The following is a 27110-nucleotide window of genomic DNA, read 5'->3' on the forward strand; positions in this document are numbered from 1 at the left end:
TAAGTATTGAATTTCAGTTGTGACAAAAATTAAATTATCACAGCAAGTCATTTTTTTTGTTTCGGAGGCTTCATGTTAACAATTGTTAAACATTGCAAAAGTAGTTTTTTTGAAAACAACAGTGTTGGGATCATCTAAGCTGTTATTTTCTTGTGTGTATTGAATCAATGATTCTATGCGGCAGATATTGTAGATTTATCACACATTAATTTTTTCACCCATTTGTTAAGTATGGTGTTTTTTGCACGTGAAGCCTCCGAAACAGGCTTTTTAAGGTATCAGTATATTTTTCAAACATTAACCATAATGTCAATTTTTTTAAAATTTATGACATTCTGCACATATCAAGTAATAATTACAATGCAGATATCAGTATGAAACACACCAATTTAGATATGCATAGATGATAATTAAGTTTACTGTTGTTTCGGAGGCTTCATTTGTTTCGGAGGCTTCAATTGTTAACGGAAAGTTTGTATTGGGTCCCATTTTCAAACGGTGATATATATATCCACGATTTAAAAAACATGTGACTTGAGGATCTAGTTTGCTACATTTTAATAAATAGATTGGATGAGCTCTTTTATTTATATTTGCACAAGCTTGCTGAACAGTTTGTTTCGAGGCTTCAAAAAGTTAACGGAAAAACGGCTATTTGAAGTCAAGATTTTATAAAAATTTTAAAAGCTTGCAAATCGGCTAATTTTTGTTACCCATTTCAAGTTAAGATAACAACTGTTATGAATCAAGAAGAAGTGAAGAAATAACCAAGAATTATGAACCAAAGCTACACCCACAAAGTTTGTTAACAATTGTTAACGGAAAATGAAGCCTCGAAACGATAAATATCGAAGTCCGGTTCTCAAAAATACAGGGCCGTTCACAATTAAATCTAATGTGGCAGTGTTTACTGAACATATGACTGTACTTTCAGGATAAGAAAAATTATCCATGAACTAACTGAAGAAAACACAGGGTTTTACAAAAATGTTACTGTTTTTATAGTTTTTCAAAATGGCAATATTAAGTGCATTTAAGCCTGCTAAAACTGAACGCAGTAACTCCCAAAGCTGATTATGCTACCCAAGGTAGCTGCTAACTAGATGACTTATGTGGCCAAAAATTATGGAATTCTGTGGCTTTATTAGAACACTACGGATTAAAATGTTAAAAATCCAAAGTTACACCCTTTACCGTGAAAATGACCATATGGTAAAACAGCTCTAATTATGGGTATTTAAACTTATTTACACCGATTTTGCAATAAAAAAATAAAAAGCCCCCTCTTCCTCCTTTTTTTTCAAAAACCCGGACGTGAGACATGTTTTTTATTTTACTTGGCCTTATTAATGTGAAAGTGCAAATTCTGAGAACTTGTGATATTAACCCTGAGGCTGCTCCAATGATCTGTGATAGCAAGAAAACCATCTTTAATTGTATTAATTTGTGGATTTCTCTTCCTTTTTATATCTTTCAGCATTAGGACTCCCTTTTCAAGTAACTACCCTCAAAGTTTAGTAACTTCCCAAGAAGTAACCCCTAGACCATATGGCAGACCAACCAGGCGGCAGAGCTCGTGGTAGAGCTAGAGGTCGAGGAAGAGCGAAAGCAGCTCAACAGCAAGTGGTGAGACCAGGTAGCGGCCCACCAGCGGCAGCAGCAGCTGCAGCAGCTCAAGAAGATGTGCTTCCAACTCCAGGAAGGGGTAGATCCAGAGGTGGATCAGCACAGCCACCTGCACAACCAAGTAAGATTTATTCAGTTATTTTTTAAGCATGACCAGGGCTTAAAATACATGGGGCAAACTTAAGCTATACTTTGATATTTCATAATATAGCCCCCATGGCAACAGTGTGAAAATTCTGCTTTTAGTCTCAGAATGTGATAAAATAGCAGAACTATTATTAGCCCTGGAATTAAAACGTATTTCGAGTCAATGGTCTGAACACGTCAGCACTAGTCTACATGATGAATGCGAGTACAGTATATGAGTGAGCAGTGAAGCGCATCGAGATAGTCCACTACTTCACTCTTTTCAGGCCTGTATATATCATGGGCACAAATCGCAATACAACTCAATTTTAGATTGACTTTGCATTAAGTGTGCTAATGAAGTCATTGAATAAACCTTGACCTGTCGGTCTCATTATTTGTTCTTGTTAATTGCAGCTTACAAAATTCTAATTACTTCTGCAGTATACTATCATGGGTGTATGTGTGTGCATGCTTGTAATATGTAAACACTGGCAAACAAGGAGCATTTTCTACCATTTTGGTGTATTGCTGGCTCTAAATTACATGAAAATTTGGTGTAAGAAAGGGTATTTTTTCTCAATTTTTTAATAGTGTTTTTTAGCAAAAAAAAAAAAAAAAATTTGAGCGTGAAAAATTAGATAGTAAAAACTTTGCAGTGTGACCTAGCAGTTACTGAGCCTGTCAATTGCAATCCATGGGCAATAGCCGGGACTTAGCCTGGGATGTAACAGCTCACTGGGCCCCGCACTGATTGGACCTAGTCATGACTACGGGCAGGGCATCTCGAAAGGGCCAGGGATCTACCCAGGACTTTATAAAAGGGTACTCTCCAGGGACAGACTTAGGTTTCAGTTTTCTACTGGCCCTCCGGGCCAGTGAAACGGCAAATCTACTGGCCCTGCAATAAGTTTACTGGCCCAACTTTTTCAATATGTTCTACTACAAAAAGTGCAAATAAAGAACTTTAACACCCCCCTCGCCAAATGCCAAAAAACAAAGTCCCCTATTTTGACCCAAAAGTCCCATTCCCGAGCGTAGCAAGCGAAAAATAGAGGTTTTCATTCCTTGTCGGTCAAAAAAGGTCCAAATTTTGAACAAAAGTCCACTTTTTAAAAATCCTGGTTACGACTTTTAAAGTTAGAGACTACCAATTACCAAACTTGACACATGTTACTTGTGTGTTAACATATTTTATTCTGTGCCACCATGGACCCTAAAAATCTTTTTCCAGGATGGTGCCACCTTAATTCAAGCAAACCTGAATATTTTAATTGTTTTATACTGAGCGTACTCAATATAGAGAGACTAGTCACTAACACAAGTTCAGTCAGTAGTCCTTCCTTAATCTATAGTTCCAAAAGTTCCAAAGAAAAGGTTCAAGTATGCGGTATTTGCGATATCGCTAGTATCATCATCAGATAGAGCATGAAGAGCTTGGAAATACTAGTATGTAGGCCTATAGCCGTAAAAAGCGGCCGTATATTTCCAACTTGCTTGCAACGCAAGGATAAGAATAAATAGACAAAAAATCATTAAATAAAAATATAAATTACACACTGGTGACAAGTGGAGCAGAAACTGTGTCCAATTGTGTCCATCACTGATTATATCTTGCCTCATATGAGTTATATCAGGATCAAAAATCTAGTGGCCCGCCGGGCCAGCATTGTTGGAAGCTTACTGGCCCGAGGCAAAATCAACTGGCCCCGGGCCACCGGGCCACTGCTTAAATCCGTCCCTGGTACTCTCAACTGTACAGGGTCGTAAGTGAGGGAAACACTGATCTGTTCTATCCATTTACCAGGGGAATCCAGGTTCTTTGACATGATGATTTGAGTCTAAGAAATCATGCATGTTTTGTTATGTTTCCGGCGGTTGCCCCGGGTTATGGGGCAGGGACTTGCCTGGGGATGTACAAGCTGGGACTGTTGCATGTTTGTAAGATTTTCCAAAATTCCGTCCCCGCCTGAGTCCCCCGCTTAGCCCCGGTCCTTGAAGCCAGGGACTGCAACTGATAGATGCATTAAGTTCTTTGGCTTTGAGGTTCTTACTGTATTTAATTGTGGGGGCTGTTGCAGGGAATGAAAAAGACCTCGCAGCCAGTTCCGATCAGGGTGAATGCCTGCCTATCTACTCTATACATTGATTCTACCCTGGGCGTCATGATAGGAGATCAGTGTCTGTCTGACATTTCGAATTCGACAAAAACATGATTTAGCTTGGCTAAATAATGTTGCCTATTGCAGTTGCCAGTGTTTACATGTAGTAGGTGAGAGTGTGTGAGTGTATAAATTTAGATCAAACAGAGCTAATTGGGTAGCTTTTATTTCGAATAACAATAATTTTTAATTTGAATGTATTTTCAGAGATTTCAATCTCAGTGTAATTTCATTGCAATTTTATTTTATAATTTTGTCTCCCATTGCTTAACTAGAGCAAGGATGGAAACGTGAGTACCAATGAGTAAATAGAATTGCTGTGCCTGCATAGAGCATGTAGATTTGATACTCTCGCATTTGGTTAACTAACCTAGAGGTTCTCAATAGATAGCTCTCGGGCCAGATCCACCCACTGACCAGTGGTACTAGTTGGCCCTTTAGTAGCTCTACGAACTGATTGAATAGTAAACTGACTGAATTCATCAGGATCTGTGGCGTAAACTCGGCAAACAAAGTTTGTTGTATCTGATCCAGAAATTGCATGCTTTTGTATGTGTCAACAGACACTATTGCCTTTGTTAACACTTGATGGAGAGTGATTCCTACAGTAATCTGTATCCATATTAAAACAATGTGTATTTTGCATTTGAACACATGAGCCATAATTTGTTTGGCCCTTCATGGCCCCAGAGCAAGTAATTGAGAACCCCTAATTTGAACATTGGTGAAGTGGGCAACTACACTTGCAAATGGTCAAAAAATATAAAAAAACAACACTGGCTTTCTGAAGAGAATGGCACTCTTTTGCTCTTATTGACGTGAGCGCACTGTTAATGAGCGACATAGGGCCTACGGAGTCCCCTTTATGAGCACTGACAAACGCTTTGACGTGTAATCAGATAATTACTGGTCTGTTATGATTGTGAGATGATTGAATTCGCCAGTCTGAACCCCAATGCCGTGCTGACGTTGTGTACGACTGTACGCTCTCAAAATGTAAACAAGTGCCGTTCTTTTCTGCCAACAAGTGTAGTAGGTCGCATGTCATTTAGATGGGCAAGCAAAAAGGTGGCGGTGATAGCCGGTGAACATTTTCTGAAAAGAACATATTAATGTTTTTTGTAAATGTGACTAATGCCTTGTGGAATTACTGATATTTATTCAGTGTGATACTGGTAGTCTACAGTGTTTTTATAAATGACAATCATCATGATCATGTACATATGGCAAATGGTAATATGCCTATATTGATATCAAATGAAAGACTGTATTTTACTCATTTTTAACATATTGAAATTAGGAGTTCCAAATCGGTGCCAAAGATATCATCAAAAAACTGTTAAATTAGTCCCAAACATGGTACTGTTCGAGTGGAAACTTTAGAGTGAAAATTACCACTTTTACAGTACGGTATGTACCACAGTCAAGACTAATTCAACAGTTTTTGATGATTTCTTCGAAATATAGGCCTACCGATTTGGGAACGCCTGATTTCAATATTTATGTAAAAAAGAAAAATATGAGCTTTCACCTGATACCAAAGTCTGCATATTGATGGGGAAAAGTGGAAGATGAGGCTGTCAATCAGGTCACCCACCATTAAAGGTCCGTAACTCGATCGACAGCATCATCCCCCGATTTTTTTCATTGTTGATGAGGTTTTGGTATCATATAATAGATACTATTTTTCTCATTACTATCCTGAAATTTGACGCTCCAAGTGACCAAGTCGATGTATTTCCGGAGAAATCATGAAACACAGCGGTTTTTACAGGCTACCAGTTGTTCGCATTTTACATGACACGGGAGTTTTGGGTAGTCATAGAATGAAATCGGAATATATTCGGAAGACTTCACCCCAGTACCAATAAATCCGCAAAAATACATCACATAGGCCCCCTAATGTCAAACTATAGATGGCGCTATAATGATATAAAACAAAAACAAAAAATAAAGAAATACATAAGAGGCGAAATAAATAAGGAAACATGACCTATATTGTCAAGCATGATACGAGGAATATGAAAAAATTATGAGAGCACCTCCCCCACATTAAAAAATTAGTTAAAAAATAAAACAAAGAAAAATCATAAATATGTGAAAATGTGCATCATATAGCTAAAAATAAAGAAATAATTAAGCGAAGTAAATACAGCATGGGCTATCTTGTCAAGAATGATAATGAGCGCAGTGATATGTAATTTTTAAGATTAATCATTATGTATAGAGGGTATAAAAGTGTATATTTTCGAGTCGGTTTTTAGTGCCAAGGCGAACACTTCCTGTTTCCACCGGGACATGCGCTCGGCCGTTGTTTCGGGATGTACCAGAATGCAATTCACGCCTACCAGTGTATTGGCTTGCTAATATGCTAATTATTCACATTTATGCTGAAATTGTTCCCGTTTTCTCCCATGGATTGATATAGGGGACAATATTTGACATTGTACGTAAGTTTGAAGAGAATCCATATCCTAAACCGATAGGGTTACCCCTTTAAAAGATGTTATATAGTATTCCCCCCCTCAATGAAAGTTGTACTCATTGAAAAATCCTGGTGTACCACTTTTCATCAGGACAAAACTCAACTGTTTCCAAAAGTAGAATGCTTTTCCCTTGTGCTTGCTACCTGGACTTGACCCCAGTATGTTGACCTTTGAATAATAAACCTTCAATTGCCTAGATGAAAAAAACTGTTATGGTAGTAGTACATTGTAGCCTACATGTAGTACAATCAGATCAAAGAACTCCTTCAGATAAAGATCAATTCCCCCTTTGTACATGCACAAAAATACATACAGTCTCATAATATCCCTGATGGTTATGAAGTGCATTGGTATTCATGTAGTTGTACTCTGAACAAATGGATGAACCAATATTTGACAGGGGATTGATGTGGTAGTTGTGGAAAACATCTCTCAAGTTGGTATTAACAGGCATGAGAATTTTCAGTTTAAAAACTGAATTCAGTTTTTTTTATAGTCAAAATTTCCGCAACTTTATTTAATTTCAGCCTGCTTTTGGTACTTTTTGCCCAATTTCACGCGCATTTTCAGTTTTTTCAGGTTTTTTTAGGAAAGTGCAGTCTCATGCCTGTATTAAATAATTAAATACTATTGTCATTTAAGGGAAATGGAGTCAGAGTTTATTTGTGAGAAAGAAGAAAATGGGTGAAATCCCGGTGAAATCCAATGGTGTATCCCACTGTGGGTGTAGGGAATACAGTAGTACAGTACATAGAACATGTGGATCAAGGGTTTTCACAAGACTGTATTTTAATAGTGCAGGCTAAATTTTCACATGATTCAGTAGGAGGATTCACTCAGAATTCCAGGTTTTGCCTTAGTCTTCAATTTCCAAGATATAGGACAATAGAGCAAAAAAAGCTAATAGTAAACACTTGCCATAAGTATAGTCACAAAAGTAGGATGATGTCTCTTGGATAGTGCTCTATTGTAGGCCTAATTGAGATGAAGATTATAATTATTGCATCACTTGAGCTCACCATGTAGCATTACAAAGGTTTGCTCATAATCTTTCCAAGGAGAAATGACAAAAGGACAAGCAATGTCATCGCTTATGTTTTGATAATTTTCAATTTCACTATCATATAAATTAAGATGTAGGCCTATAATATCTTTTCTATAGGCATGTGTACTTAATTAGGCCCTTGAAATTGTTTTCTTTCCCTCCAGCTCCAACCCACCCAAAAAGCATAAAAAACATTTGTGTGAATAAGACAAGAAAACTAGAGTTTGGCCACTTCGATCGATCTGAACACGTACAGAGTTTTTGACTCCCATTTCAGGAAACACAGCAAAGATGAGCTATTGTTATAAATTTGTGTCAGCACATATTCCAGTGGGCCATGGCAGGATGTTTAGTGCAGAAGAGACATTCAGGGTAGCTCATTATTCATATAGCTTAGTTTCGCTTTGGTAAGATGTGGTTTCACTTTCCATGTGTCAAAATACCCATGGGGGAAAAAAAGATCGACCTGTGGACCCTCCAAATGTTTGTCTCTTTTAAAAGGGCAAACAAACATTTATTTTTTATTGGCTCTAGGTTGGTCACTCACAGCATAGATAGGTCACAGTATAAAATTGACTTTTGTGGAAAGTATCAGGGCATGGCCTTTGGTTGGTAGCCCAGTTGGTGTCCTGAAAACTGTTCATCCCTCTCACCACCCCACCCTCACTTTTCCTGTCCCAGAAAACAATTGGGCAACTTATGCAAACTATAGAAAATTGGCTTTGACTTCCCTGGTAGTTAGTTGCCTGTCCCATGAAAACCATCAGTAGCTGAAAATCACAACAATCGGTGAGTTTTTGAAGGTGTGCCCCCCCCCCCCAATTTCAGGGAAAAACATTTTGCAACTCAGACTTGACCAGCTGTTCTCATTTCATGACCAGTCAGTGATCTACTAGACTTTTGGTCTGTCATTCCAAGGCCTTCAACAAAATACATCTTTCAACATGAGTGAAGGTTCATTTTTATGTCCATTTTTACAATGTCAACCATAGAGCGTGTTTCTACAGAGCCAAATACCGCTTTGGAAACGGTATGGAACCGTTAATCACTCCTGTGGAAACAGCCTCCAACGCCTTTTTGCAACGCCTTTTCATCGCCAACGGAAACCTCGTTGGAGTAGGTTTTTGCCGTTGACGAAGCGGGTAGATTTTCTGTGGAAACAGACCGAAGCGGTAACTTGCCGATTATTGAGCAAAATCAAACAAAATGGCTGTTAATCAACATGTTAATTGGACAGACGACATGACAAAACGTTAATAACAGCCTGGGCAACATAACAAGTCCAAACTATTATGTAAAGCCACAATTTCTCCGTGATACGGAAAATCAGAAAAACTCACGGAATTCGGGGTTTGCTCACGGAAATTTGTAAATGCTACAAAAGAGTGAAAAACTGTGTAAAATGTAAAACTTTCCTCTTGATTTGCAAAATATAACACAAAAAAGTGATTATTTAGCAATAATCAACCATTAAACAATCCATTCTAGCATTAATTCTAGGCCTACGATGCAATATTCTGGCCATACTACCGTACAAAATACACTTTTAAAACATGTTTGTCATTCAGATTAAACGGTATGAACACGCCAACGGCAAAAACCTGTCTGTGGAAACAGCAGGTTAAACGGTAAGATAACGGTAAGATAACGGTAAGATAGCGTTATCCATTTAGCGGTAACTTAGCGGTGCGCCTGTAGAAACACGCTCTTAGTCTGTGGTCAAACTGCAAACATGTTTTAAAATGCACTAAAAACTAAAAGTGCTGTTGGTGGATCCTTCCTGTGATGTTGCATCATGTTGCTACCCTTCATGTAATATTCTGTGTAAGAAAACCTAAGCTTACCCTAAACCCAGAAAAGTATACCCAAGTTTAATGCCATCATGGGATGGGGGAATTGGCTGAAAACAAAATAGCACTGGTCACCCTGCTTCATTCATTTCCACATTCCTCAACATGTGGTCATGTTGCCCCTAAGCTCCCATCATTGTTTATTCAACCAATTCATTCTGACAACCATTTTACACAATATATCAACTTTTGTTAATAAATGTGCTCTGATCATGCTGATAATCTCCTCACACAATCAACACATACTCATGTCCAGGGTTGCCAAAAGATTTCAGCCCGAATCGCGGGTCAAATAATCGAAAAGTCGCCCAATTTTTCTCTTTACCATTGGTTTCTATGGGACAGGAAACTATCGGAAGTCGCGGGAGCCAATGTTGAAAAGTCGCCCAATTTTTTTTTCTTAACCATTGGTTTCTATGGGACAGGAAATTGTCAAAAGTCGGAAAAATCTTTCAAAAGTCGCCCAATTGGGCTACCAAATCATGGGTTTGGCAACCCTGCTCATGTCTATGGACACAGCTCTATAATCCCATTGCTCTGTACATGACCTTTGAGTGTGCCTGTACAAAACTCATAGTCCATAACTTGAGGTCAAATTTTGAGATATGATTGTCAATAGAGGTCAATGAACTGTGCTGCTGTCAATGAGACATGTAGTGTTGCTATTAGTTGATGAAAAGTAAACAATTTGATCCCTTGAACCCCTTCTTACTTTCATCCTGTTTGTTACATAACTATTTAATTAACTGCAAATTAGACCTGAATCAATATCATCTTTGGTCAATTGCAATTTGTGAAAATTGAAATCAATAGGCATGCCCACACGAGGGATAAACTTGGGGATTTGCCGTGTGAACCGCTTTTGAGGATTTCAACCCCAAGTTTCCCCCAAATTTATCCCCCTATTAACTTTAATACGGGATTTTGTGGTTTCCCGAGTGTTCCTTGAGTGCTATACTGTCCCCCCCCCCCAAGATACATGCTGCGATTTGTGAGTGCTGAGCTTATCATGGCTCAATTTGGCATGCCACTAGGGTCACGGTAAGCTTCTGGTTGTAATTCCAGAGCTGATGTCATCAGGCATTGCAAAACTCTAGGATTCTAGGCTTCAGTTGAGTCGTGTGGACATGCACTTGGGGAGTGACTTAGGAATTGCAGTTCTCAAGCATGCTGATCCTCCAAAATTCTATGACTGTCTGAACAGGTGATGGCAGACCTGGCTCCAGAATTATGCTCAAGATTGTGCCCATTTCTTTTGTTTGCAGATTATAAGTTTATTGTGTTTTGCAAACTGGCACTTTATTTGTTTATTCTCAGAGAATGTTTGATTTTGGGTGCTAATTAATTCTGTCTAGCACTCATTGTGTATTTCTGACATCATGTTTTTGGTCAGATCTGCCAAAAACCACAGGTGAATTGAAAGAAATGAGGTTGAAGATTAAATAAGAATTTATCAATTCTATTGATGAGTGGATAACATGTGTACATAGCCTTATTTTGGCACTAGGTTTCACACCCTAAAGGCAGCAATCAAATCTACCACCATGATAGCTGGAAAATAGCTTGAATTGGTGTGAAAAAAAGTGCAGGACCAATTATGTTTACATGGGTCAAACTCTATTAAATTATTAATAGACCTTTCGAATTCTTTCATTTGTCACTTTTTTGCATCATTTCAAAACAAAGTTGAATAACCCTCAGTCCACAGACAGAATCTGTGGTCCACAACATAACCTGTAGTCCAATTTTTACCAGTCATCCACTATCTAGGTGTTTGGGAGTTGACTGCTTTGCATTCCCTCTATGATAAAACAATTCACACCAGCTATTCCATAAGGGACACACCATTAGACTTCAAGAGGGGGGGGCTAGGAAGTTTTGAAGAAAAAAAAACTTTCCCCACTACATGAGCCAAAAAAAATTTTCCCCACCAACACACAAAAAAAAAAAAAATCCCACCTATAGTGGGAATTCCAATTGAATGAACGCAGCTTTCAATAGCGTGATTTAATTTTTGCGTACACTGCGTGATGTACGCCAGCGTGCAGCGACTGTGCGTGAGTAACGCTGAAGTGAATTCAACCATGCCAACGCACTCGTGATTGGATAGCATTGTATCCAAGGTCGTATGCTCGCTTGTAGTTTGAAATACGCAATATACGATCGCGGTTGATCGAGTGCAGCTGTTAAAAGCTGCGTTCATTCAATTGGAATTCTTACAATAACTGTGTATAAATGCATGAAATTAAAAAAACAAAACTAGGCGGTGAAAAAAACCAAACTTCGCCGAAAATTTCCCCAGACTCCAACTTCCTAACCCCCCCTTGATGTCTAATGGTGCGTCCCTAAAATGCAACACATCCCCAGTGATTGCTTTGCTCAGGCGTCGGATGGGAGTGGTTCTCGTTCTGAACTGGGAATCATTGTGAGATGAGTTGTTACAAATTTCCAAAAGTATAGGCCCAATGTAAAGTACCAGTTCATTTAAAACTATTCACTTGCGCAAAACACTACCAATGCTTAAGAAAGAGTGTCACTTAATTTTATAGTGGACATCAATTTTGACTTAATTTTAAGGTGGGTAACCAGATTGACAGCCTCACCCCCCCCCAACACACACACACACACTTTACCCCTGACATCAAAATGCAGATTTTGGTGTCAGATAAAAGTTCATAGTCATATTTTTCTCATTAATATTTGAAAATTAGGCATTCCAAATCAGTAGGCCTATATTTCAGAAGAAATCATCATAAAATTGTTGAATTAGTCTCAACTGTGGTAAACCATGTTTAAGACTAATTCAACAGTTTTTTGATATGTTCAGAAATACACTGATTTGGCACTCCTAAAGTTCAATATGTTGATGAGAAAAAATAGGATCTTTCATTTGATATCAATTTTATTACATGAATATCATTTAAAATAAAAACACTGTAGACTACCATTTAATTATGATTATCACACTGTATGTCAGTAATTCCATAAGGAATTAGTCACATTTACAAGAAACATTAACATGTTCTTCTTGCATGAATGCTTGAAAGGGACGACATCTTATGTTATAAGAAAGTTTGAAAGAATTCATTGTCCAAATATCTTGTGTCACCTTCTGTTCATTTAATAGCACGGACTGCCTTTTGAGGAGAGCGAGATCACTCTCTACTGCTCTCCTTAAATCTCTACTGCTCTCCTTAAATCTGATACAGGAGAGTGATTTTTAGCTCTCCTTAGTTGACCATTCTCTCCTTGCATTGTATTGTAAATGCTCTAAACAGCTCTCCTTGAAGGCTCCTGAAGAGCTATTTAATGCTCTCCTGCAAAGTCCAAAAGACAGGCACTGTAATAGTTGCTATCAAATTGTGTCTTTTTTTTAGTAAATTAAAATTTAAAAAGTGAGAGAATTAATGCACTTATACTCAAGTGTTCGTTAAGGGAAGGGGTACGAAAGTTTGGACAGTATTTATTTTGGGACATTGTAGCACATCAGACATATCGATTGCATTCTGAATACGAAGAATGTCCTTCTGATATCAATAATTTTGATTTTTGAAATTGCAACTTAATACACATTTTATGGCAAATCATTAAAATTGATATTTTGATATTTAACAGTAGGCCTACTCAAAGTAAACCTTATAAATCTGATGATTTATACTTAACGTATGTAGGTGGGATGAAAAGCCGACGATCAATTGAAAATTTTGACCTTTCAGTATTGAAGATATGGATTTTTTTCCCAAAACACCAAAAAAAATTGGTCTTTTGGGAAAAAATCCATATCTTCAATATGAAAGGTCAAAATTTTCAATTGACCGTCGGCTTTTCCTCCCAGCTACATACACTTTAAGAATATATCATTAGATTTATATAATTTACTTCGAGGACTGATATATCAAAAATTTGAAAAATATCAAATTTTTATAATTTGTCATAACATTTGTATTATATTGTGATTTTCAAAAATGAAAATTATTTGATATAAGAAAGACATGCTCCGTATTCAGAACGCAATTCGATAGGTCTGAGGCGCTCTCACGTCCCACAAAAAATACTATTGAAATGCAATAAACGCTCATTCTAGATCCCTTTAAAAGTGCACTTGAAATTTCCCTGAAGATAAGTTGCGTAACCTTACACAGAATGTTATGTGACTGGTTCAATTCCCATTCATGTATGCTGCCAGTTCGCGGGTCTCTTCGCACAAAGTGCATAATGACATAACCCAGCAAGTAGCGAATATACTGGTCCAGTTTGTTATGCCTCCAGAGGTATCACGTTTCCTGGTGGTTTGTCATTCTTTCTGTCTGTCAGAGGTTGCAAGTGCAATTTCTCGGTAAGATTTATAATAGTCAAGCGACTTGGTGGAGGGGTGGTAATTGGCTATCTTCAAATTCCATTATTTTTTTGTTGCAAATGCAGTTACCTGGTAGGTACTGGTACATCGTTTTAGCAGGGGTGTGATTCTGCAGTGATTGTTTCCGATTTCAGGATTTTTTGTGGCCAAAATTTACGCAATTTTACATATTTTCAGCCCGTTTTGGCGTATTTTAGCCCAATTTCACACTGTTTTACAGGATTTTCTACTATTTTCAGGATATTTCACAAGCTTTGAATCACACCCCTGGTATTGTGATTTGGTGGAGGGATGGCGATTGGCGATCTTCATTCAAATTCCAGTTGATTTTCTTGCAAAAATTTTTTTTTAAATTATTAAAAGAAAACTAACATCTTATGCTTTGCTTCTCTATCCTTAGTTCCACAGCAACAGGCTGCAGGAGAACCACCCGCAGATCAGATGGCCAAATTGGCGATTCAGCAAAGTAGCGAGGGTGTAGGGGGAATAAGCAGCCGTCAGAGAAGAACAGACGTTCGTTACGGTGACCCCAAGACGAGACCCGCACACATAGTCGACAAGACAGGTATGCTTGGCTCACATCAGGGCTATATATATTTGATAGGGGGCATAATTTTTGATGAAAATTCCAGATCCTAGTTTTATACTATAGGCATTTGTGGCCTACTCCCACGAAATGGAGAGTAAAGTCACAGATTATGAGTTTTGAGATGTTCCAACTGTTAAGTTGATGTTCTTTGTTTGAAGATACCTGTATTGGCAGTGGTATCTCCTTTGTGAGTAGGGACAGAATTGATTACAGAGAACAGCATATTATGTCCCCATTTACGGAACAGCATATTATGTCCCCATTTACAACATAGCACTGACTGTACAGGTGTCTTCAAACAAAGAACAGCAACTCAACAATTGGAAGGTCTCAAAACCATTATACCCCATACACTCATAGTACTAGAGAGAACTATATGGCAAGTTTTATACCCTGTTTCTACATTGATGTGGTTGCACTAAAGAACACACTATATGAAGGGTTTTGCCAGACGATTTGTGTTCAGGCAATAATGTGTCAAAGGAAAAATGTTGTATTTAACAAGTCAGAGGGCTTTCAGTGAAAGAATCTTTGACCATGAACTTCTGTCCCAAATTTGCCTGAAATACTGAGAGGGATGATCCTGCTCAATGTTTGCATGTGAGTTGAGAGAATCATTGATGACTTATATAAAAGAATTTGGCAGGAACTATTTGATAAATATTTAATATAATCATCATTGGGCAGGAAAAAAACTCTTGTGTGTCATTGGCCCCTAAACATGTTTCAGAAGCAAACATGATGTTTTGCAAAACCTCTTTTTTTTTAATATGAAGGGCTTTGTTGCAAAACCCCGATCGACTTGCCCAATTTTGAGAACACATCAAAAATCATTTAAAAATCACTGATATAAGGTTTTTTAACATAAGCAGTTTTTTGGTGGGATGCTCAATTTTTGCTCATCCCACCCAAGCATCCCGCCCAAAACTCCTTTTTTTGCAAACCCCATTATATCAGTGATTTTTTTGATGATTTTTTGATGTGTTCTCAAAATTGGGCAAGTGATGAAAGGGGTTTTGTAACAAAGCTCTTCATATGTTCAAGGGTCATACGTTTATAGAATATTTGTCCTACCCAATGATGATATGTTAGTGTAGACTTTGAAAAATTGCAAGAATCAACTTTAGTTGGCGCAAATGTGATGTCTTCCCAAAAATATTTGCAGAAATATTTGCAGAAATATTTGCAGTCTTGTGCCCAAATTCTGACCCTGACACCCCTCTCATTCAAATACATCAATGATATATATCAAATAGGCAATTTTTAAAAACTTGATTTTCAGATTTGCATTGTTACAAAATTAACTGCTCGTGATGAAATTCTCACATGCTTTTTCCTGCTCTGTTTTCTGCTGTTGTATAGGTGGGTCGGGTACCAGAGTGTTTCTGCGGACCAACACATTCAGGCTGAAGACCAAACCGGATTGGCATCTGTACCAGTACCATGTGGAATTCAATCCCCCTTGTGATTCCAAGCGCCTGCGCCAGTTCCTTGTACGTTCTCAGTCGGAGAACCATTTTGGCAAGGCCCTTGCCTTTGATGGCATGGTCCTGTTCTTAGTGCGGAGATTGCCAGAGAGGGTAAGAACAATTTTGCGATGGTGTTATTGGACTATTCCAGGTGAAATCCATACACCACCTATATGGAAAAGATGACCTTAATCTTCCACACAGTGAGTTTGATTTCAAATGGGGTTACTTGTTTGCAGTTTCCCACATGAAGTTGGTATACCTTGCTTTTTTTTTTCAGTTACCTGAATGGGTTCCAACTCCATTTGAAATTCACACTTCCTGTGTGGAAGATTAAGGACATAGAGGGTGTATGGAGGAGCCCATCTTAACCCCATGAGAACTACCAGCCTATTGGTCAAAAATGAGTTCTCATTATCAATTGGACCAATCAGCAACATTGTTAGAATAATTTCACCACACACAAAAAATTGGGGTGAATTATTTGCAAAACTTCATTCTGATTGGTGATTAAAATGAAGATATCATGTAATTGACCAATCAGAGGCAATGTTAGATCGGCAGGTAGTGCTCAGAGGGTTAAACAATACTTAATGGCCATTATCACCATAGTGATATGTAGTATGCATGTCATGTAAGTGCTGGTGAAGAGACTGCTCACTAGTGCAACAGCGTGCGATGCCTCTTACAGTTTGTGGCAAAGAAGAATGGCAGTTGTTAACAGTTTGAGAGCATGCACAGCGTTAACACGGAAGTGTGGTTCAGATTGGCCGATTCAATCGTCTGATAATCATATCAACAGACCGATAACCTGATTGGCTGAAGATTACTTTGGTTGGCGCAGATTGGCGTGCTTGAAGGGAATACAAAGCTCCACATATGTTGCATGGCGCTCGCATCAGTCTGAGCAAGGGATTGCCATTCTTCTCTGAAACCAAGTGTAGTATTTGCCGATTTAATTGTGGATAACGTATTGGAAAGATGAATTGTGTCATAGGAAAATTTGGTGATTTTTAAAATAATTGAAGTATATGTTGTCACACCTGGCGGAAGCTGAAGGACCTTTTAAATACGACGACACACTTGTTATGGATTTGCTTCGTGACAGCATCTCTATGTTTGCTTAAACTGTCGCTCCATGTGGAGACACACTTGGGTCCTGATGGGACCAGGCTCAAACCATATGTTCAAGCCAGGCTAAAAAGCTTATATAAGCATGCTGTATGAGTGATATGATATTAACTGTCTTTAATTTGTGTAGTGGTAGAAATGTAATTGATAAATGAAGGGACTTGTAACGCACAACTTTATATCCATCAAGTGGATCTCGAGATGGATTGTTTTCACTCACCGTACCGGCTCATGAAATGTAACCATCCTTCTTTCACCTTGTATATTTTATATAACATTCAAGCTGAAGAAGTTAATTAATGTTCAGGGTGCAAGTACTTGGACACACATTTGCTAGCTTTTTGTATAATTTAAAGGAAAAGTTTCATTCCTACAAATGGTTATCATTCCTCTACAGGTGACTAAAATTCTCTCTCGCAAGAAGGACGGCACCGATGTTGAATTGACCGTCACCTTGACAAATGAGTTACCACCAAACTCACCCATTTGCCTACAGGTGTACAATATCATCTTTAGAAAGTAAGTAATGCTAAACTAAAAGGCAGGACTAGTTTGCGTCTAACAATCCTGCCAGTTAAACTACCCCTATGATTAGTAAGTATCGCCTAACTAATGAAGGCACGCCAAACTCGCCCAAGTGCATACATTTTCGGAAAGTAAGTAATACTATGTTAAAAGGCAGAAATAAAGAATTTCTAATTACAGTCAAATTCCCCCATGGCCTGTGATTGGTTAGCATAATGTGAAGTAGACTACCTCCGTACCAAATCACCTTCCACACCCATTCAACACACCTATGCGACGAGCAGGGTTAAAGCTAGGCAAATTTTAGTGCCGGCTGAAATTGATATGAAATGATAAAAAAAAAATTGAAATTTGATACTCATTTTTATACTGATTGTTCATTGATTTTGACGCAATTGAGACTGGAGTGCCAGGTATTTGGGCTCAAAATTAACTTGAGTACCGGTGGGAATCAAGAGTGCCGGGCGGGACCCGCCACCGCCCAGCGTAGCTACAACCCTGTATGCGAGCAAACACCCTCTGGTTGTTTTTGGCTCATTATGTGGGCATTACATATGCACGAAAAGTCACCCACCCACACTGGAGGTGGTCGCTACTTCGCCCTAATCCTCCTGAACACTAATAAGCCAAAACCCTGGAGTAGGGCAGGGCTGAGCAACCCTAAGGACAAGAGTAAAATTAGGGGGTAAACATTTGGATGTGACTGAATATCACCGGATGCTTTTCAGTGTTTACTGCCGTTTGTCCATTATCCTGAATAATCAATATGACAGAGTCTTGCATGATTTGTCTCGGATTAGGGGAAAACTGCTGCATTACTTTTGCTTACGTAACTGCTATATCCTTGCTATTCATGTTTTGTTGTTGTGTGCTATGGTACTATGGGTATCAAGCTATGTATATAAACATGTTTTGCTGTTGTTAATGTTATGCCTTTTCCTTTGATGTTGTTTCACAGAGTTCTGAGTATGATTGGTATGGAACAAGTGGGCAGACACTACTACAATCCTAACAAGCCAGCGACCATTCCTCAGCACCAGTAAGTCCAAATTCTATCAGCTTTTTGACAGTCTCATGATGATAATTTATTATTTACAGAAGGACTGTTGTCAAAAACGTGTCAACAAATACTAATCATTTAAAATTTTGGAGACAAGCTTAAGATAAGCATTATTTACAAGGAAATAACTTCTGGGTATTAAAAAAAAGTAACAATTGAGCATAAGATGACAATGATATGGTGGATTTTTATAGTTTTCATTTTGTAGTGGTAAGTTACCGATTTGATTATTTGTATTTGACGGTATTATTTGGTTTTACTTGATGTATTGCTTTGTCGACAACTTACTGACGTCGGATCTTCAGATTTGACGATTGTCTAATTAACAGTAACTTACAAATGATCTTCTTTAGAACTGTTAACGCGGTTGTGTACTATAGACAGTGTTTCTTTCGCGAAATTGAGTTTTTTTGATATGTTTTTACTTTGTTATGTTTTTTATAAATAAAAGGAATGAAAATCCAGATTTGTAAACTCCAACTGCAATATTTTAAGGATTTTATTTCACTATTCCACTCGTGTTTGAAATTGAAAAGGAAAGAAAATCTTTGTTGTACCAGCCAGGGTACACGCAGCGCATGCAAGAACAGCGTATCGCGTTGCGTATCGCGCAATTTGTTCACGCACAAATACGCTACGCATACGCTGACGCTTATCTGCATGCGCTGGCGCATCTTATGGAAACACCACGGAAGCACTGATTTCACAAAAACCTAGTGGTCAAATGGCTCCGTTTTAGTTCATAAAATGTGGGTTTTCTCAAGTTCTTTCCCCCGATTTAAATATCAAGTTATGAATGGATTTCGCTCAAACTTCTCAAGGGGCCGTGGATTTACCCGATGTTCATGTAATGTAAGGTAGAAAAACGAAAACTGCCGCATTCTCATGTGAGATTCGATGAAAGTGCAAAATGTGACCACTTTAAACTTCAACGGCCATTATTTCAATGTTCATTTTCTCCGAAATGACGATTTAGGTACATACGATAACTCAATAAATACAGCATCTATAGGTAAGCAAATATGATCATCGTATGAAGCATGATCGACTCAAACGGTTTTCCCATTTTTGTATATTTTGGTCTATTTCCGATTTTAGGCATCATTTTGTACAAATAGGCGTTTGTGAATTTTAAAAAGTTCATTTTGATGCCTTATATGGTCAATATCTCAAAAAATAAGGCCAATATCAAAAAAATAAAAAAAACGTTTTTGGAATGGAGCCTCAAGATTGAGATAAAAACAAAATAAAATATTTTGGAAAGAGTGTTTTTTTGTTATGATGTACCGAACAAATATTGCCAAAAACTCACTTTTTTAAGATTTTCTTCATAACTGTTGTTTTTACACCAAATCTATATTTATATTAAGATTCATTGATGTCTTGCCTTTATAAAAATGTATACTTTTATATGTCTTATAATGCGAATAATTACAAAGTTATTGTACTTTTACTGCATGCATGTCTGAGAGTACACAGCCACCTTAAGGCCAGAGTAATGGAAGACACATTCGTCCACGACCGAATTTGAGATTTGTTGATATTGATCAACACTAAGATGTATTCTTTCACTTGAAACTGATAAAATACAACTTGCTAATATTTATTCGTATTTTTTTTTTTTTTTTTTCACTCTTTTCAACTCTAAAAATTTACATGGCTCAAGTCAGTTTAGTAAATTGGCGGGTAATAATGAGTCAGAAATACGCGAATGCGAAATATTGTGATTACGCACAGCGATTCATGGCGCGTGACGCCGGGCGCAACTCTGCTGCGTATGTCCAACGCAGTCAAGGCGCATTCGGTATGTTGTTAACGCCAGCAAATGTGGTGTAAACAAAACAAAAATTTGCAGTCAAAATGCCACTTAGATTTTTTAATTATTTTGAATTTTGGCACACTGAAAGCAGAAATTATAGATTCATTGGTGCAAAAAGATGCATATTTAGACCATGCACCAGATACAGCTTTTACAAGTGTGAAAGTCTTACCGTTTTAAAATTTAAGGACGTTTTGTGCATAATTTTGACATTTTTTTACTAAAACGTCGATTTCTCAGAGTTCACTTTTGACAATATTGCGCGATTTTTGTGACAAGATAACTCGAAAATTTGCAAGCAAAGGGTAAACTTTTTGCACTATCCTTTAGAGTACATCAAAGTCTAGGGAAGGTTTTTTCATTTTTTCAAAATATTTGTTTTAAACAAAAATATACACCATTATGTGCAATTTTAGCTTAATAGAGTGACAAAATGGCTTTTTTCACATGTTTTTTCAATATTTCAAAAAAGAGACAATTTCAAAAAATAAAAAACCTTCCCTAAGTTCATGTCTCTTCTTCATGAAAAGCTAACTGAATTTTTTTTTTTACTCGAACGGATTTTTTTCTAAGTTGTCACAAAAAATTGGGTTAAAAAGTGATTTTGTGATTTTTTCAAAAACTTGAGATTTTTGAACAAATCTGACGTCACCATGGGATTCCTTGACTCATTTCCTTTCCAAAAATGTATAGTTTTATATACTTTGGACCTACAATTCAGAAATAATAAAGCTCTAAAAGGTCCATGTTCTCTCCCATTACTCTGCCCTTAAGATTTTATTTTGTTGTAGGTTGATTTGATTCAAGCTAAAATTATTGAAGAGTCAAGTGAATAATTTCCAAGAGTCAAATCAATGTCATTTTATGAGGGATCGAAACCCCGAGAGTAAAATGGGACATTTTAAGTGTTGGATACTCTCAGTTTCAGGTTAGTGACATTCAGGATGGTTTCAAATTTGACAGCCTGTACACTGCTAACGCCCTGGCAGAATCAATGATTTAGCCATGTACTATTCTGAACAATAGAAATTGGGTCCTACCCAGGGGTAGCATTTAAGGGTCTTGGGGTCCAGGACTCCTTGATTTGGCAGGTCTCCGTGATTTGGACCCCTTAATTTTGTGCGTCTGTGTAGAATTAGATGCCTGGACCCCTTTATTTGCCAATTTGGACCCCTGGCCTCGGCAGGTCACTGCTAACCCTGGTCCTACCACGAGTCCACGATACTGGTTGTTGGGTTTGAAGCCATCCCTTACTGTCCGTAGATTCTAATTCTAATTTTCTAAGTTGACTGAAAGCACCCAATTAATACCCTCTATCAATATTTTATTACTTTTTGCAGTCTCATGTTGTGGCCTGGATTCATCACATCTATCCTACAGTACGAGAAAGATGTCATGTTAATGGCAGATGTGTCACACAAGATTCTGAGATCAGATACAGTTGTAGATATTCTGTACGAGCTGCTGAAGACAAAAGGAAGAGGGCGCTTCAAGGAGGAGGCAACACGAGCCCTTGTTGGAGAGATTGTCCTAACAGAGTAAGCAATTATGACAGATTGTGTAATGGGCTTTTATGGTAGTCTGTAAGGAATGTTAGAGTCTACTCCCCATCCCAGAAAAATACAGCACTTATTTTGTTGGATAAAAAAATATTACCCTGTTTTGCCAAACAAAACATTCCTAAATCGTAATCCTCTAGTTAGCTCAAACTGGCAATTTATCAAAGTTTTCAATATTTGGCCAATTTTTTCGAAATAAGGGTCAAAAGCATGCATTTTTATGGTGTTTTTCGCATGCTGTTACAATCATCCCAAAGACTTATACTAAGGCTAACTTCAGGTTATGCATTCTATATTTTGGAAAACATATTTTCTCATATCTTTTAGAACCAATTATCAAGATTAACATAAAAAATTTATGAGCATCTGATAGCCTATACTCCCAATTTTGAATGCTTAGACTTGTGTCCATTTGCCCTCAAGATGCAAAACTATTAAAATGTTACTTTTTTTTTTTTGTCATTTAGAACTAACTAAATAATTAAGATTTAGCAATGTTTAATTTGGCAATACAGGATCATATTTTTTATGATGGTATATGAGGATATTTCTGGGAACTAGTGCTCTGAGCAATACGATCGGTGAGGGTTCAAGCCTTGGGCTTGCCTTAGGTGAGAATTCTCTTCCTCTCCCAACATGTCCCTATAAGGTCAGAAATCCTACAATTGTGTTCAGTTACTTTACAGAATAAAATTGTAGAATTTCTTCTCACCCCCCATACACTGCTTAGCACGTGCGGATATAGGTAGTGAGTGTGCAACTTCACATGATTCGGAAGTCACATAAAGCTGCTGGTCCCGTGTATAGGAAGAGTCAAACCCTGTACTCGTTAAGTGTCAGAGCTATTCGAAAAGAGAAGGGGGACCATCCCCGGTTCTGATATCTGCAATCAATCCTTGGTTCGTGTATAGGTAAAACTGCACGTAAAGCCTGTGCATTGATACTCAAACACTTGAGATAAGCATGTATAAGGAAGGAAGGGATACACTGTCCCCTACACCTAATAGGCCTTTTGCAGAATAGTGTTTTGACCATATCTTAGCTACAGGTGTCAACACATTTCCTCTACCATTTAAAATTGATACAGGTACAATAACAAGACTTATAGAGTAGACGACATCAACTGGGACATGAACCCCAAATCCACATTCAAGAAGTTTGATGGTACAGAAATCTCCTTTGTTGAGTACTACAAGACAAATTATGAGAAGAACATCGAAGATATGGACCAGCCGCTGCTGATAAGCCGTCCAAAGAAGAGGGTATGTGTGGGTTAACGATCAAATCAAATGTGTTGGATGTTGACCATATTAAATTCATTGCCAAATTTGTACAGCAAGAGCTGCCGAGTTGGTGGAAACAGCCATCCAAAGACAATTTTGGTTTTGGAATAATAAATTTTGGTAAGGGCACCTTAAAAAAGAAATGGGAATTGATTGCACTAGGTAGGGTGGGATGAAAAGTTTCTTAAACACTACAAGTCATGGCAGCATCACATTTAGCAGTAGACTATGGTAATTGTAAGTACTATCTATGATGCTGACTGCCCCTGGTTTATCTGTTTAGAATTACTAGTATGGAATATGCAATAAATAAACCGGAATGATCATAATAATTGATACGCCAGCCTATGAGCCATGTTGGAGGTATAGGCTGCAAATATTTCAAAATGGCTGTCGAATCACCTGTTCGATTCATATCTTGTTCTCTGGAATCGATCATGGGAGGACAATGTTTTGATGACTTGATAAATTGCTTAGAATCAATAGCTGATATTCATCAGAAGTTTTGTGTTACAGCAAAAACCTTGACTGGTTTTGATGTGGCACTGTGCAGTCTTGTTTCAACTTAGCAATGATAAAAAGACAGCTTTTAAATTGATTTTCTTTCCAATTTGTCCTAACAGGAAGAGAGACAAGCAGCAGCCCGTGGCCAGGAGCTTGGACCAGTCATGCTCATCCCAGAACTCTGTATGTTGACTGGATTGTCCGATGAGACTAGGGCAAACTTCCACGTGATGAAGGACATCGCAACGCACACAAGAATCAGCCCAGACAAACGTATCCAGACTATGATGGAGTTCAACAGGGACTTTGCGTAAGCAATAATTACAAGTGGAGGCATGCATGCCATAAATGAATTGAAATGATGCTCATATTATCTTGGTCTGTCGGGGGTCCTTTCACACTCTGCAGATTTTGTGCTGTTTACACCATTAATACAAAAGTGGGGTAATAATAGTGGAAATTTCAGTTGAATGAATGCAGCCTGACATAGCGTGACAATTATTTGCGTGCACTGCATGATGTACGCCAGCGTGTGCGACTGTGTGAGTAACGCGGAAGCGAATCCAACCATGCCAACGCACTTGTGAAAGTTTTCCGTGTGCTATAGGGAGCATTATTCAGATGGTGCTTAATATAAACTAATGTGATCACATGCTAGACGACAAACTGGAGCAGTTTCTGGTGCCGTAACTATCGTCTAGCATGCATCATGCGCTACTTTACATTTGGAATCATCTGAATAGCACCCTGCATAGTGGTGCACTTGGAAAATGTCAAGTCATGAAAAATAAACATCTCTGAAATTTAATGAAAAAATAAGCCCTTGCATTCAAATTTAGGCTACCCCTGTTGCTCTCTTTCCCATTATGTGTTCTGAGTTTTTTTACACATAGGAGTAATGGGCTATTACAACTGAAATTCATACACATATGGAAGGCATGACCTTAATCATCCACACAGGGGGTATGGATTTCAAATGGAGTCACTCATTCAGTTAATCCCATTCAGGGCCTTAAAAAAATTGATTTTCACAACAACTGTTACAAGAATCGATTTCTTTCATTGAATCATGCAGTAAGTGAAGCGACTCTGGTTTTTGATTCTTGCAAACTGGCACGAAATCTAGGCCCTGCCATTTGAAATTCACACTTTCTGTGTGGGAAATTATGGTCATGTCTTCCACAGGGAGTGTATTGGATGCACACTAGAACTTTCCAACATGAGTTCTTCTAACAAATGTTCTGGGTTTTCCCCCCTCTTCTTTCAGGAAACCTGAGGTTAGAGAGTACACAGAGACGTGGGGTTTGCGGTTTGATGACAAGCTACATCAGTTTGAAGGTCGCACCTTGCCTAGTGAGAAGATCAAACAGAAAGACAGGGGTGTAAGTACATAACTTTGTTTCAGATCACTTCAGTAGTGCTTTTTATGCTGGTTGTCCGTCCGTCTGTCCGAGCTTGCGAGTGCAATTTCTCGGACCTGGTAAGGCATATAGTGATGCAATTTGGTGGAGGGGTGGCAATTAATGGTCTCCGATTTTTAGCAGGTTTTCGTCGCAAAATATGGTAATCAAGTACCTAATTTGCATAATTTATGCATATCAAGCAAAATAACCTTGTGCTCAGATTATCTGGAGATCTGTACGAGTTACAGTGATGAAACTTGGTGGAGAGTAGCACAGCCAGAGGTTCTTGACCTGGTTTGCTTTTCAGCGCAAAATTTGCGTAATTGCATGGTCATTGTGAGATCATCTGGGGTCATCCAGGGTCAAATCACCATATATTGTTGCAGGTTCATGAAATTTAGTGGGAACGACTACTGTAGGAAGAAAAAAAAATGCCAAGGTCATTTTGGGGTCATCCAAGGTCAAATAGCCATAGATTGTCGCAGGTTCATGAAATTTTGTGGGGGCGACCACTGAAATGAGGCAAAAATGTCAAGGTCATTTTGGGGTCATTCAGGGTCATCTGTGGTCAAATCACCATAGACTGCTGAAATTTGATGGGAACGGCCACCTTAGTGAGGCAAATAATGTGAAGGTCATTTTGGAGTCAAGTGAAATTGCACTGGTTAAAATGATGGGCGTCAAGGTGGAGGACTTGCGGCCGACGCTTTGCGTCGGGAACCGTGCTGGTCGAGAACCGCGAAATTCTAGTTTGATGGACATATCCAACATTTTAGGCCAAGTAAAATAAAAAACATGTTTCACGCCTGGGTTTTTGAAAAAAGGAGGAATTTTTTATCGCAAAATCGGTGTAAATACGCATAATTAGAGCTGTTTTAGCGTATACAATAATGCCTGGAAATAGCAGGAGGCCTCTTTTTATTTGTTGTTCTGAGAGATAGGCCCCTCTAACTATCACAAAACCTTATAAAAGTGTTTCTTGCATATTAGCAAGGCTATAGAAAGCATCTCTACTTCCTAGAAATATTTTTTGAAAAGTTATGACTGAATTTCAAAAAATAAAAATAAAATTGAAGAAACCTCAAAAAAGGAAGCGGGAGGGGACGTGAAACATGTTAATTTTTTTATTTGGCCTTATAGAATTGCTTGCAATTTTTTCAAATGCCACTTGTTTTAAGCCATTCTGTTTAATATCTTGACATACCCACAGGGCAAACAGTATGTACAGTACACATACAAACCAGCAGATGCAGAGTGGTCGCGTGAGATGCGTGGCTACCAGCTGCTCACATCAGTGGACCTTAATGAATGGGCTGTGCTCTACACCCAACGTGACACACCAAAAGCTCAGGACTTTGTGCAGACCATGATGAAGGTTGCTCCCGCCATGGGAATGAAAGTCAAAGACCCGGCAACGTAAGTGCAATTATTACCTTGAACCCTGAACCCTACAAAACTCTACACTACAGGCTGAGTGCCTCCCATTCAGCTGACGGGGGAAGGCAAGACAGAGGACTCCTCTGACCAAATCCCCAAAGTGAGTTCGGGGATGGAATGGAGGTGAATGTGGCTGTGCTTATCACAGTTGTCATATTCAGCCAGTGTTTGTGTGCAACAGTGCAAGTCAATCGAAAACAGGAAGTGAAACATCAAGACCCTGAATGGGCTATTCCAGTTGAAATCCATGCACCCCTTATGGAAGACATAATAATCTTCCACACAGGGAGTGTGAATTTTAAATGGGTTACCAGAATGGGTGATCCCATTGAAAATCGACACCCCCTGTGTTGGATCATGTCTTCCATAGGGATTGTATGGATTTACACTGGAGTAGCCCAATTAAGCCATGCAACTTTTTAAAGAATAAGCCTTGTATTGCACCTTGTACTACTCTTAAAACAACACTGCGTCTCAATTTCAAAAATAAGGTGCAATTTGCCAGCACTTAATAGAAAAGGTATAGAGGCCACATTGTGACGTCACAGTGGCTATCTTGTGGGTACTAGTAAACTGAACTCTGTTCAAAGTTTCAGGGCATGAACTACAGGTGAATTAGGTATAGAGCAATATACTAGCAGTCAGTTAATCTATAGAGGTCAATCATATGAAGCAAGTG

At 38.3% G+C, this 27110-nt stretch overlaps 1 protein-coding gene across 1 annotated transcript in view; it reads left to right on the forward strand.

Moving 5' to 3' along the window:
* Positions 1 to 27110, forward strand: part of LOC140164465 (piwi-like protein 1) — a 76213-nt gene that overhangs the window by 29043 nt on the left and 20060 nt on the right. Inside the window, exons 2-11 of the mRNA XM_072187747.1 lie at positions 1478 to 1747; positions 14053 to 14217; positions 15604 to 15821; positions 17239 to 17360; positions 18325 to 18405; positions 21586 to 21783; positions 22892 to 23066; positions 23711 to 23901; positions 24859 to 24973; positions 26205 to 26410. Of these exons, the coding sequence (XP_072043848.1) occupies positions 1549 to 1747; positions 14053 to 14217; positions 15604 to 15821; positions 17239 to 17360; positions 18325 to 18405; positions 21586 to 21783; positions 22892 to 23066; positions 23711 to 23901; positions 24859 to 24973; positions 26205 to 26410 (1670 nt within the window). The 5' untranslated portion in view covers positions 1478 to 1548. The remainder of the gene's footprint in view (positions 1 to 1477; positions 1748 to 14052; positions 14218 to 15603; positions 15822 to 17238; positions 17361 to 18324; positions 18406 to 21585; positions 21784 to 22891; positions 23067 to 23710; positions 23902 to 24858; positions 24974 to 26204; positions 26411 to 27110) is intronic.

Source organism: Amphiura filiformis, chromosome 11 (genome assembly GCF_039555335.1).
Source record: "Amphiura filiformis chromosome 11, Afil_fr2py, whole genome shotgun sequence".
In the NCBI taxonomy this organism is placed as follows: domain Eukaryota; kingdom Metazoa; phylum Echinodermata; class Ophiuroidea; order Amphilepidida; family Amphiuridae; genus Amphiura; species Amphiura filiformis.